Raw genomic sequence first — 12,704 nt, forward strand, 5'->3', positions numbered from 1 at the left:
AAATAAGAAAAATATGTCAATTTACTGCATTTCTCTCTTCCCAAAATTTACAATGATTCTAAGTGCAAATGTGGCTGAATTAACTCATTTTAGAAGTTTCAAAATGTGTTTTTCCGATTTAAATTATCATCAATTTGGACACCTAAGAAATTTCAAGTTTCCACCCTAAGTATTATTTCATCACCCTGTGTTACACTTATCACTGATGCAGTATCCCTAGAGGTGCAGAACTGAATAGGATGTGTCTTTGTGAAATTGAGGGTGAGACTATTCACAGAAAACCTGTCAATGATACTTTGTTCACCATTTCTGTATATATACTGGGAGTGATTACAATACTGGTGTCAACTGCAAAAAGAACTAATTCTGCTTCTTGTACATTAGACGGTTGATCATTTGCATATATGCACAACAGTAGCGGACCTAAGACTGAGCCTTGGGGAACCCCATAACTGATTTCTCCCCAGTCAGAATTATGTCCCTGGATTATGTTGGTTGAATTACTACTAAGTACAAGTTTCTGCATTCTTTTGGTCAGATATGACATTATCCATTGTTTGCATATACCTTCAGTTCCATAAAACTTCAATTTATCTAGGCGTATACTATGATTCACGCAATCAAATACCTCGAACAGGTCACAGAAAATACCTACTGGTGCTATTTTGTTATTTAATGCTTGTAATATCTAGTGTGTGAACATGTAAATGGCATTCTCAGTAGAGCATCCCTTCTGAAACCCTAACTGTGATTTGCTGAGGGTATTATTGTTGCCAACATGAGATACCATTCTAGAATACATCACCTTTTAAAAAATTTGGAAAATGATGTCAGCAGTGAAATAGGCTGGTGATTACTTACTTCTCTCGTATCACCTTTCTTAAAGAAGGGTTTAACAATGGCATATTTTATCTCTCTGGAAAAATGCCCTGAGTTAGTGATGCATTTCGGATAATACTGGACTTATTACATGGGAACAAGTTTTTAGTACTCTATTTGAAACCCCATCAAAAAGCTTTTATTCTTGTGAGAATGTATGACCCTCTTAATTTCAGAAGCAGAAGTTGGTGGTACATACACATGATATAATTTTATGAGAGTTACTTCTTCAACATATTGCTGTGATCTTTCTCTTGAACTGTTGGTCCCTATGCTTTCTACTATGTTTATGAAATGATTATTAAATCATTTGCTACCTGTGACTTGTCATTTATAACACATCCATTCAATTCAATAATAATGTTATCCTCTTCTGTGATTAGTTGTTCTCTCTCTTGCTTCACTATATTCCATATTGCCTTAACTCTGTTGCCAGACATACTGATTTCTGGCATTATGAAAGAGTTTCTCGATTTTTTTAATAACCTTTCATAGTAATTTTGAGTAGTTTTTATAGTGTGCAACTACTGCAAGGTCTGTAATTGTTATTGCCAAAAGATACATTTCTCTTTTCCTTTCAGAAGGTACTTTAATCCCCTTGTTGATCCATGGTTTTTTTACATGGCTATTTCACGTCCCTTCTGATTAGCTTATGTGGAAAGCTGTTTTCAAATACTGAAATGAATTATCATGGAATAGATTAAACTTTATATTGGCATTTGGTTTTTCATAAATTCCAGGTTGTTTCTTGTAAACTACTCTTAAAAACATCTGTCCTATAGTCATTAATGATACTTACTGACTTCCACTGAGGTGTATTCACACTGTAACGCACTATGTGATTTATACTAACTGTGCATCATGATCAGAGAGAGCGTTTGTCATTGGGTAAACAACTATTTTCTTGCTTTGTGTCTCATCAAAGAAAACATTATCAATTATGGACCTACTGTCTTTCTCCACCCATGTTGGAAAAGTTAACTACTGAGAGCAAATGTTAGGATCCAAATAAGGTTTCCAGATCGTTTTTCCTATCATAATCCTTTAATCATAATCCTTTAGAAAAATCTACACTGAAGTCACCACAGACATTAACTGGTTGTTGATGTGTGACAGAGACAGACAGCACAGTAAGGAATCCAGGTTCCTCATAAATGATCTATATAATAATATAATTAAAAGTGAATTGTTTACCAGCAATAATTCAAAAGCATACACTTCTCTGTGCTGATCACTACAAAATGTACTTGTGTCAGTGTTTTTGAACACGTGTTTAAACTGGTACTTTAATTCCTGATTTGAAATATGTAGTTTGTGTAGGTTGAAGAAGACTGGAGTGCCAACATATGTTGAAATGTAATGATTAACATCATGTTTTAATTTGTTTTGGCACAACATAAGATTTCGGTTATGTCTGGAAATATCTTGTAAAATTTGAGGAAAATTACAAGAGATATAAATGAATTAACAGTCTCAATTGCTTCAAAACTTTCCACTCCCATCTTAGTGTTGATATCAACTAGTCTTTTGTTATTGACATCAATAAAAAGGTGAAAATGATGCCACCTTTCGAAATTCCGGTGACAACAAATGGGCATTGAAAACTATGGTTTAATCTTATGTCGACATTCATCTAATTTGGAACCACATGTCAGAACCACCCCCCCCCCTTTTTTTTGTGGGATAGTTGCCTATCCACCGTCTACCAAAAACAATTGTCACGAGTTGTAGTAATCTTTGACAAATAAATGATACTGGCCACCTATGACATTTGTCACAGAATATTTTAATACTACTGTCTTTGCTCCTTCTGATTTCCCCAATTTTGCCATTCACATAGGTGAACACATTTTCTGGACTACAATCTACATCAAAATGAAAATGGTAATAACAGTACTTCAATTTTTTATTGCATCTCAATTGCCTCCTGCACTTATTACGAGAATGTTATAGTGGCTGATTGCAGTTCTCTCTCAGCTGACGTTCTAATTTGACAGTTTACACACTTAATTGATAGAGCTGGAAGGGAGGACCTAAACTGATGACAGCTTATGCATTGATGTCGATTGGACTCCATTAACTGATGGCATTCCCGTCATTCAATCTGTCATGAGAGAAGTTCTATCTACATTGGTTTCAGAAATGATCAAATTAAGGACAGGAACCTTGTCTAACCATGAAATCACAAGGATCTCTTTGCTCATGGTATTTTTGGTCCTGCATGACCTATTATTCTTATCATCAGTTGATTTGATTTTAGATCATCTCACTCCAATTCAGTTCCTAATTTCTTATTTGAAACTCTTCACTTTCCCAGAACACAGAATTTACTAGCTAATGAATATTTATTAGACTTTGAGCTGCCTACCAAACCCTTTAAGTTTTCAACAAATAGTGGCTTGAGCTGTGTTAATTAAGAATTAAATTCTGCATTACAGTTGTGTTACAGGCAATATGAAATTTTGCTTCAGATTGGCAAAACCAAAAAAGGTTTATTTACCCAAATGGCAGTAAATTGACCTTGTCCACTTCAGCTTTATCCTAAGTTGCAGCATTGTCAGCGGTGTTTACGGGCTTTTATTTTTCTACTGCTCCTTCTTGATCATATCGGATTCACCACTTGACGAAAGGGAAGAGGTTTGGGGAAGGGTGTTTCTTACATTTAGTTAACTTTTTGAATTAAGTTTAAATGTCAACCATCATTTCCTTTTTGTACTAACTTACAACTGCTTTTTGTGAAAACAAGACAGACTATATAACAAAAATAGCAGTTTCATACATTTTTGACAAGATATTTTGTAAATTAATCTAGTTATACTATTCCTTCCTTTTCTACTTCACATCAAGCTTTATTTAAGGTAGCAAAATTACTTGAGAAGCCAGTAATTTGAAGAAAAGTGCTTCTTCCTTGGTTACATTAAATAGCTATAGTTCAATTGCCACTCAAATAGCAGCAATTCTTATAGTGGGTTAGTGTGCATTCAACACAAACTAAAATGAAAGTGTCTTGGAAACTCAGAGAAAAACTAACTTACTATAGTCAATTTGTATTATAATTGTGCAAACTGGGAATATACAGTACATATATTTTAACAGAACAGCTAAAGCAAAAACATACTGCTTTTTAAGAATGTATTGTCTCCTGAGTCTGGTGCTCAAAGATTTCGTCTGGTAATTATTGATGACATAAATTTACTCTGGCCTACTGCAGTTACAAATGATTAACAATTGTTGCAAACCTTCAACTACTTAAATGTCGGAAATATGATGGTTGGATGAAAAGCAGTGGTAACATTGCAATAATATAAAGGATGTGCCTCAAACTGCATTGACACCTGTCAGTTGACGTAGTGCAGGTAAGTGGCAACAGCTGCAGTTGAGTCAGTTGCAATCTGTGCATTCAAAGTGCTGGAGGACAGTTCACACAACCTAATAGTGTGTTTAGAGAACTCGAACAGTGTGTATGGATCAAGTTTGAAGTGGCACACGGTCAGAGTGAACAATAATGTTTTCGGGGACTGTGTAAAGTTTGTAATGATACACCATTGCCATATCATATAGTGACAAACCCTAGTTGGAGCTACTGTGTATCTGGGGGGGGAGGGGGGGGGGGATGATACTATAGCATCCACCACATTCACCCAATATGAGTCCATGTGATTATGACCTGTTTGCAAAATGAAGGAACCTCTTCATGACATGCTACAACACAAAAGTGGACATCATCCATGCCACAGGGCAGTCCTTGAGAAATTTCAATGGAGATGGATGATATGACGGTGTATGATATCGTCCATCTGTGAGGGAGGTGATTGAGATGCAGGGCATGTAATATGGTGAGCTTCTGTCAATAAAGTCTGGTATCAATTACAATGTGTTGCCACTACTTCTTATCTAATCCATGTATTAACTGACATATTTCACAATACTGATAGTCTCCTTAATCATATTTTCACAGTTACCAAATTCAAATTTTCTCCTGAATGTTAAGTTTCATACTCTGGTTAATAGCAAATATAATTAAGTGATACCTGAGTTTAACTTAGTATTTAAAATAATCTGTGTCTGACACATTGAAATGTGACTGTGATATAATAGCTTCAAAAGTAAAGAAAAGACTTTTGGGAAACGACAGAACATCTGAATCAAAGTAATGCTTTTAAGCCCAATTCCTCCCAAATACGAGGTCATGGTTGTACCATTGTTCTCTCTCGCCCCACGCCACCCTCACCCCATTTTCTTTGGAAGATGATGTAAAGCTTGTAAAAGTGCGTCATTAGGTAATGTTAAACATGAAACAGGTCAGCAAGATTAATCATTGTTATTCAAACTATCCTCAAAGATTCAGTCATAATTGTTAAGCACACATCAATGAGTAGAAATTAAATAACAACATAATGCTAACAAATGCAAGAACATGACTATACAGGAAATGGGCACGGTTTAAGCTGATTTAGAGCTGCTGGTTGCAGAACAAATGCATGAAACTTAGGAATTATTTAAAGATGGAGTCCATACTACATGTAATACAATGCAGGTTTGTTTGTGAGGATGAGAAAGAAAATCTGCACTGAATTCATTAATCTACAACTGACTGCATACATGTGGTACAATTCCAGTCAGGTCTGGTGAGTGCCTGTGTAGTTCATTCAAATGTTTTTGAAACTGCACAAAAAAGGTCAAGCAGTGCCACTGAGGGCATTGTACTAAACAATGCTTTCATTAGGATGCAATATGTGTGACACATAAAGAAAAGAACATTAAATATGGCCGTGTTCAGAAATCTGTCACAGTTCTGTAAGCTGAATCACTACAGCATTCACCCAAAATGATTTAATGGACATCGCATAAAAACTAGGTCTCAATCATCAAATATCTGCAGCATAGGATTTACTTTGCCACCTAATGTATCCTTTTTATCTTTGATCATAAACTGTGCTTAGAAAATAACAGCAGACTGACTGAATGGGGTTTAACATCACAGACTGACATGAGCTATATAAGGTTGGAAAGATGACAGACTATGAAATGTGACATAGGTTATCAAAGATGCTGATCAAATTCTGATGACACTAGTTATTTTAGGGACTTTTCGAACAATTTTCATCAATTTCTGGGGATGGAAATTATAAACTCACTGATAATGAATGTACTAGCAAGAGTTGTATATGCCACCATCATAACGGATATTCCTCTTAGATATACACAATCCTTTGTGGTCTTCAACACAACTTACCACAATACGTCATCACTCACAATATCTCTGCTTTACATAAGCTAGGCCAAATTCACAGATGAATGTGTAAAATACTTACTGTGCTAACTCACTTCCACATTGCTTTTCTTCACTGCTATAACAAATGGCAGTTTGGCAGTTGTGATACAGCTTAAGGGGAGTTAGAATGGGAAAAACTTTTTTCACATTTTTGGATTTTTTCTCATTACAAAATTTGCATTTTCCCAAGGTGTTTTTTTTAAGTATAAACTACCTGTCGTTGAAAATGTCAAAATTTTTATGTGCATTACTTCAATTTCTAATGGATAATTTTTTATATAGAAGGCTGTGGATTGATATGTCAAAAAGGTCATGTCCAGAAGAGGATGGGCACCAGGTTGAGGAAGTTGAATCAAAGTTTGGGAGACAAGAAACTTGTTTATGGTAAAACCATAGAGTCAGGCTGACAGACAAAATGATTGATGAACTACAGCAGTATTATGGGATGCCCATTGGAAATAATACTGAGGATTTGTTGAAAATGAAGCAGGCAGTATGGGCTACCTTCTTCCACAGACTGTCAACTGATGAAAAACCTGAACACTGCTTTTGCCCTCCTGGACCTGTTTCATGGTGACCTTACCGCAATGCCCAGTACTCAAACAGTCAATACAGCCATAAACATTCCATCCCAGCAGCAGTCATGGATATCATAAAACTTATTTTCAGAGACCTGGCAAATCCTGAACTACTGAAGAAGTGTCTGCATGGTCAAACTCAATATCCCAATGAGGCATTCAATAATCTTATATGGACTCACCAAAAAATGTTTTGTTGCAACAAAGACACTTAATTGGGGAGGGGGGTCAGTGACACTGTTATTGCTTTCAATGTTGGCAACATCGAAAGGCTGAAAGTGCTACAGCATATGGGAATTAATCCTGGAGCAAACTGCACCAGAGAACTAGAGCGGACGGACAAGGATCGCATTAATAAGGCAGAGTATGCAGCGCAGTTGGCCACTAAGGAGTCCAGAAAGAAGAAAAGACTTGGGAAAAGATCAAGAGGATGATATAAAGTACAATGCAGGGTGCTTCTAAGAACTAAAAATAAAAAAATAAGCACGTATTAAGTGAGTTACAGTCTTTTGAAACTTTAGAATCTGAAAAATTTACATTTTTTGTTGCATTTTTCCCTAAATCTCAGAAATCGTTTTGAGTACAGTATTCAGATTTCCCTGGAGTAATAACATACGTATCCTGAGTCTACTGAATTAAAAGAAGAACATGGTGTTATGTATAATTAAAATTATTTAGGATAACTTACAAAAAGTACATAAAATTTTAACTATGTAATTGAAAAAATGACATCGACAGGAAGTGCAAAATGGCTAAGCAGGGATGGCTAGAGGACAAATGTAAGGATGTAGAGGGTTATCTCACTAGGGGTAAGATAGATACTGCCTACAGGAAAATTAAAGAGACCTTTGGAGAAAAGAGAACCACTTGTATGAATATCAAGAGCTCAGATGGAAACCCAGTTCTAAGCAAAGAAGGGAAAGCAGAAAGTTGGAAGAAGTATATAGAGGGTCTATACAAGGGAGATGTACTTGAGGACAATATTATGGAAATGGAAGAGGATGTAGATGAAGATGAAATGGGAAATACGATACTTCGTGAAGAGTTTGACAGAGCACTGAAAGACCTGAGTCAAAACAAGGCCACGGGAGTAGACAACATTCCATTAGAACTACTGACGGCCTTGGGAGAACCAGTCCTGACAAAACTCTACCATCTGGTGAACAAGATGTATGAAACAGGCGAAATACCCTCAGACTTCAAGAAGAATATAAGAATTCCAATCCCAAAGAAAGCAGGTGTTGACAGATGTGAAAATTACCGAACTATCACTTTAATAAGTCACGGCTGCAAAATACTAACACGAATTCTTTACAGATGAAAGGAAAAACTGGTAGAAGCCGACCTCGGGGAAGATCAGTTTGGATTCTGTAGAAATATTGGAACACGTGAGGCAATACTGACCCTAAGACTTATCTTAGAAATTAGATTAAGGAAAGGCAAACCTACGTTTCTAGCATTTGTAGACTTAGAGAAAGCTTTTGACAATGTTGACTGGAATACTCTCTTTCTAATTCTGAAGGTGGCAGGGGTAAAATACGGGGAGCGAAAGGCTATTTACAATTTGTACAGAAACCAGATGGCAGTTATAAGAGTTGAGGGACATGAAAGGGGAGCAGTGGTTAGGAAGGGAGTAAGACAGGGTTGTAGCCTATCCCCGATGTTATTCAATCTGAATATTGAGCAAGCAGTGAAGGAAACAAAAGAAAAGTTCGGAGTGGTATTATATTAAAGTCCATGGAGAAGAAATAAAAACTTTAAGGTTCACCGATGACATTGTAAATCTGCCAGAGACAGCAAAGGACTTGGAAGAGCAGTTCAACGGAATTGACAAAGTCTTGAAAGGAGGATATAAGATGAACATCAACAAAAGCAAAACGAGGATAATGGAATGTAGTCGAATTAAGTCGGGTGATGCTGAGGGAATTTGATTAGGAAATGAGACACTTAAAACAGTAAAGGAGTTTTGCTATTTGGGGAGAAAAATAACTGATGATGCTCGAAGTAAAGAGGATATAAAATGTAGACTGGCAATGGCAAGGAAAGCGTTTCTGAAGAAGAGAAATTTGTTAACATCAAGTATAGATTTAAGCGTCGGGATGTTGTTACTGAAAGTATTTGTATGGAGTAGCCATGTACGGAAGTGAAACATGGACGATAAATACTTTAGACAAGAAGAGAAATGTGGTGCTACAGAAGAATGCTGAAGATTAGATGGGTAGGCCACATAACTAATGAGGAGGTATTGAATAGAATTGGGGAGAAGAGGAGTTTGTGGCACAACTTAACCAAAAGAAGGGATTGGTTGGTAGGACATGTTCTGAGGCATCAAGGTATCACCAATTCCGTACTGGAGGGCAGCGTGGAGGGTAAAAATCGTAGAGAGAGCAAGAGATGAATACACTAAGCAGATTCAGAAGGCTGTAGGCTGCAGTAGGTACTGGGAGATAAAGAAGCTCGCACAGGTTAAAGTAGCATGGAGAGCTGCATCAAACCAGTTCAGGACTGAAGACAACAACAACAACAACAACAACAACAACAATGGAAAAATTGTATTTCCGAAAGTGTGGCTGAAATGCAATTATTGTAGTTCAGTAGGCTCAGAAATATGCAGTTTAATGTCCTGTAAAAGTTTCATGTCAATGGCTACAGTGGTTCTTGAAGTACAGGGAAGCCTAGTCACTAAATTTAACACATTCAGGATAGGGTGTTCCAATTCCCCTTACGAACAATGTCTTGTTTCATTTAATTTGCATCTTAAAATCTGATTACAATTTGCCTAGTAACAAGCGCATCATTTCCAGTAGTCATGAGACAAAAGTCGTGATCAGATCATAATACAAATACACAAATACACTGAGTACAGAGATGGTAAACACTGTAGGATGGGACATATCCAGATGAACTAATATGCATACCAAGTGATGTAGGATGCACAAACCTAAGCATTTAATGTTTGATGACACTCTCATATAGCTTTCACCAAAGCCTACGTCAGTTAATACAACCCCCCCCCCCCCCCCTCCTCCCCAAACACACACACACGCAAGCAAGCACACCTCTCACACACATGACCACCAACTCCATCATCTAGGGTCGGTACCCTGGCACAGAATAAAAAATCGTAGCAGGCCATATCAACTCACTCAGATCACAAAAAAATCTTTGCAGCAAATAGGACAACATGAATTGCACTGCAATGGTTCTAGCACAGAGAACTTGGTAAAAATGTCTGAAAGGCCACCAATGCACTTACATTTAAGTGTGCTTTAGGAATGTTTGTTACAAGTATTTGTGTGAAAGAAGATGGCAAAGGCAGAAGGCAATGACTTATAAATAAGATAATTTCCTTTTGAACGCAGGAAAATAACCTATTTTCACCTTGTTCACGTAACCCGAAGGCATATAGTTATCACCTTGTGACATAACCTTGGCATCCCGTTATTCTGCACATCAATGTTTTACCACAATCAGGTTGTCAGAATCATATTTCTTGACTCCACCAATTCTCAACAATGCTTTCATCTTCCAACATAACCTCAAACTATGCTACAAGGCTCCACCTGAGACCACAAACTGGATATGCTTTAGACAGGTTAATTAACAACTATTTCACAATATGAGAAAACCTGTACAAATATCTAGTCAGATTTTGGCTTGAGAATGGTGTCATTATTTACGTGTTTTACATGTTTATAAACATAAAACTGTGTCATTCGCAAAACTTACAAAAGTAGTATCTTGTGACTACAACATCGATGAGTCACAACTGGAATCAGCTAACTCATAAAAACAGCTATGTCTAATCATTTGTGGTAATATGAAAAGGAATGATCACATTAGGTCAACATGAATGGCAACAGATTTGTTTAACTCTTGAAAGTGTGTATTGGGAATTCTAAATCACATTAATTGGCAAATCTTAAGAAAGATAGCAAGTTCCAACAAAAACACAAAGTTTCAAGACCCTGTATGAAGTGAAGACTCTAGAGATGTTCTTTAATGGCATTAAAATTTGGGGTGAAAGGATATCAGTTATAAGATTAACTTAGGACATTGCTATCCCCAGTGAAAGTGAAGAACAATAACACACACACACACACACACACACACACACACACACACACACACACGTGTAGACAGGTGGCAACTATAAAGAGAAATGCAAGAAAAACGTATTTTAGATGTCTGAAAAGAGTAAAGAGAGAGAGAGAGAGAGAGAGAGAGAGAGAGAGAGAGAGAGAGAGAGAGAGCAGCAGCAAATTGCATTTTCTACCATATATGCATCTTGACTTTAAGAGCTCACCACTGGTTACCTCCAACCCGATGTGATAACGCTTTACCACCATTTACCCAAAGCCACACAAACCAACAACATGTGCATAGAAACCTATTTGTCAATGTTAGCTGAAAAGCAAGCAAGCAGTAAAGGAACCAAAGAAAAATTTGGAGTAGGTATTAAAATCCATGGAGAAGAAACAAAAGCTTTGAGGTTCGCCGATGACATTGTAATTCTGTCAGAGACAGCAAAGGACTTGGAAGAACAGTTGAACGGAATGGACAGTGTCTTGAGAGGAGTATATAAGATGAACAGCAACAAAAGCAAAACGAGGATAATGGAATGTAGCCGAATTAAGTCAGGTGATGCTGAGGGAATTAGATTAGGAAATGAGACACTTGAAGTAGTAAAGGAGTTTTGCTATTTGGGGAGCAAAATAACTGATGATGGTCAAAGTAGAGAGGGTATAAAATGTAGACTGGCAATGGCAAGGAAAGTGTTTCTGAAGAAGAGAAATTTGTTAACATCGAGTATAGATTTAAGTGTCAGGAAGACATTTCTGAAAGTATTTGTATGGAGTGTAGCCATGTATGGAAGTGAAACATGGATGATAAATAGTTTGGACAAGAAGAGAATAGAAGCTTTTGAAATGAGGTGCTACAGAAGAGTGCTGAAGATTAGATGGGTAGATCACATAACTAATGAGGAAGTATTGAATAGGATTGGGGAGAAGAGAAGTTTGTGGCACAACTTGACCAGAAGAAGGGATCGGCTTGTAGGACATGTTCTGAGGCATCAAGGGATCACCAATTTAGCATTGGAGGGCAGTGTGGAGGGTAAAAATCATAGGGGGAGATCAAGAGATGAATACACTAAGCAGAATCAGAAGGATGTGGGTTGCAGTAGGTACTGGGAGATGAAGAAGCTTGCACAGGATGGAGTAGCATGGAGAGCTGCATCCAACTGAAAACAACAACAACAACAACAACAACAAGCTGAAAACTCATTTCATGACATGAGAGTGCACACTTGGGACTAGATTGAAAGCAAAACTATGTAATGCTTTAAAATTTGGCTATGTTACAATTTACTGTTTTCAATGGACTACAAGAACCAGTAGAATTTTGGATTATACAAATGTTGCTGGTATGTTGCAGTATTTACTGTAAGACGTAGAGGCTTGTACAGGATAGACTAGTGAGAAGAGCTGCATAAAAGCAAACTTTGGACTTAAGACTACAAAAACACAGCCTACATGATGTGGACTAAAAGATGTCTTCATTGGAGATTGAGGAAAGAAATAAGTCATGGTCTTTTACACTGAGGTATCTCAGCATTTTTTTAAAAATAAATAAGAAGGGAATTACTTTTTGCTACTACTAAATGCTATTTCAATTCTAGAACCACAGAACCACATCAGTAGTCAGAAAACTATTTGCAAATGTTACTAGTTTTCCATAACTTCACAATGTGACCAACTTCAGTATCAATGCAACGAATAATTTGCCTGATAATTACAGCACATACCTTAATTGGTGCACTGCAAGCTGCATAAAACTCTCTTCTGAATCTATCAATTATTCTCTGGGCTTCATCTATTTCATCTGTAAACTTTTTTGCTTCCTCTGTAAAAGAAAAAAGAAAATATAAATGAAATGTGGAGATAAAACGAACAATCCCACATTTTGTGACG

General features: G+C 36.9%; 1 protein-coding gene across 3 annotated transcripts in view; it reads right to left on the minus strand.

The window, feature by feature from the left end:
* LOC126284590 (histone-lysine N-methyltransferase SETDB1-like) overlaps nt 1-12,704 on the minus strand; it is a 318,415-nt gene that overhangs the window by 174,812 nt on the left and 130,899 nt on the right. For all 3 annotated transcript variants that reach the window (XM_049983633.1, XM_049983631.1, XM_049983632.1), the window contains one exon: nt 12,539-12,636. In XM_049983633.1, coding sequence (XP_049839590.1) covers nt 12,539-12,636 — 98 coding nt within the window. The remainder of the gene's footprint in view (nt 1-12,538; nt 12,637-12,704) is intronic.

The sequence above is a fragment of the Schistocerca gregaria genome, chromosome 8 (genome assembly GCF_023897955.1).
Source record: "Schistocerca gregaria isolate iqSchGreg1 chromosome 8, iqSchGreg1.2, whole genome shotgun sequence".
NCBI lineage: Eukaryota > Metazoa > Arthropoda > Insecta > Orthoptera > Acrididae > Schistocerca > Schistocerca gregaria.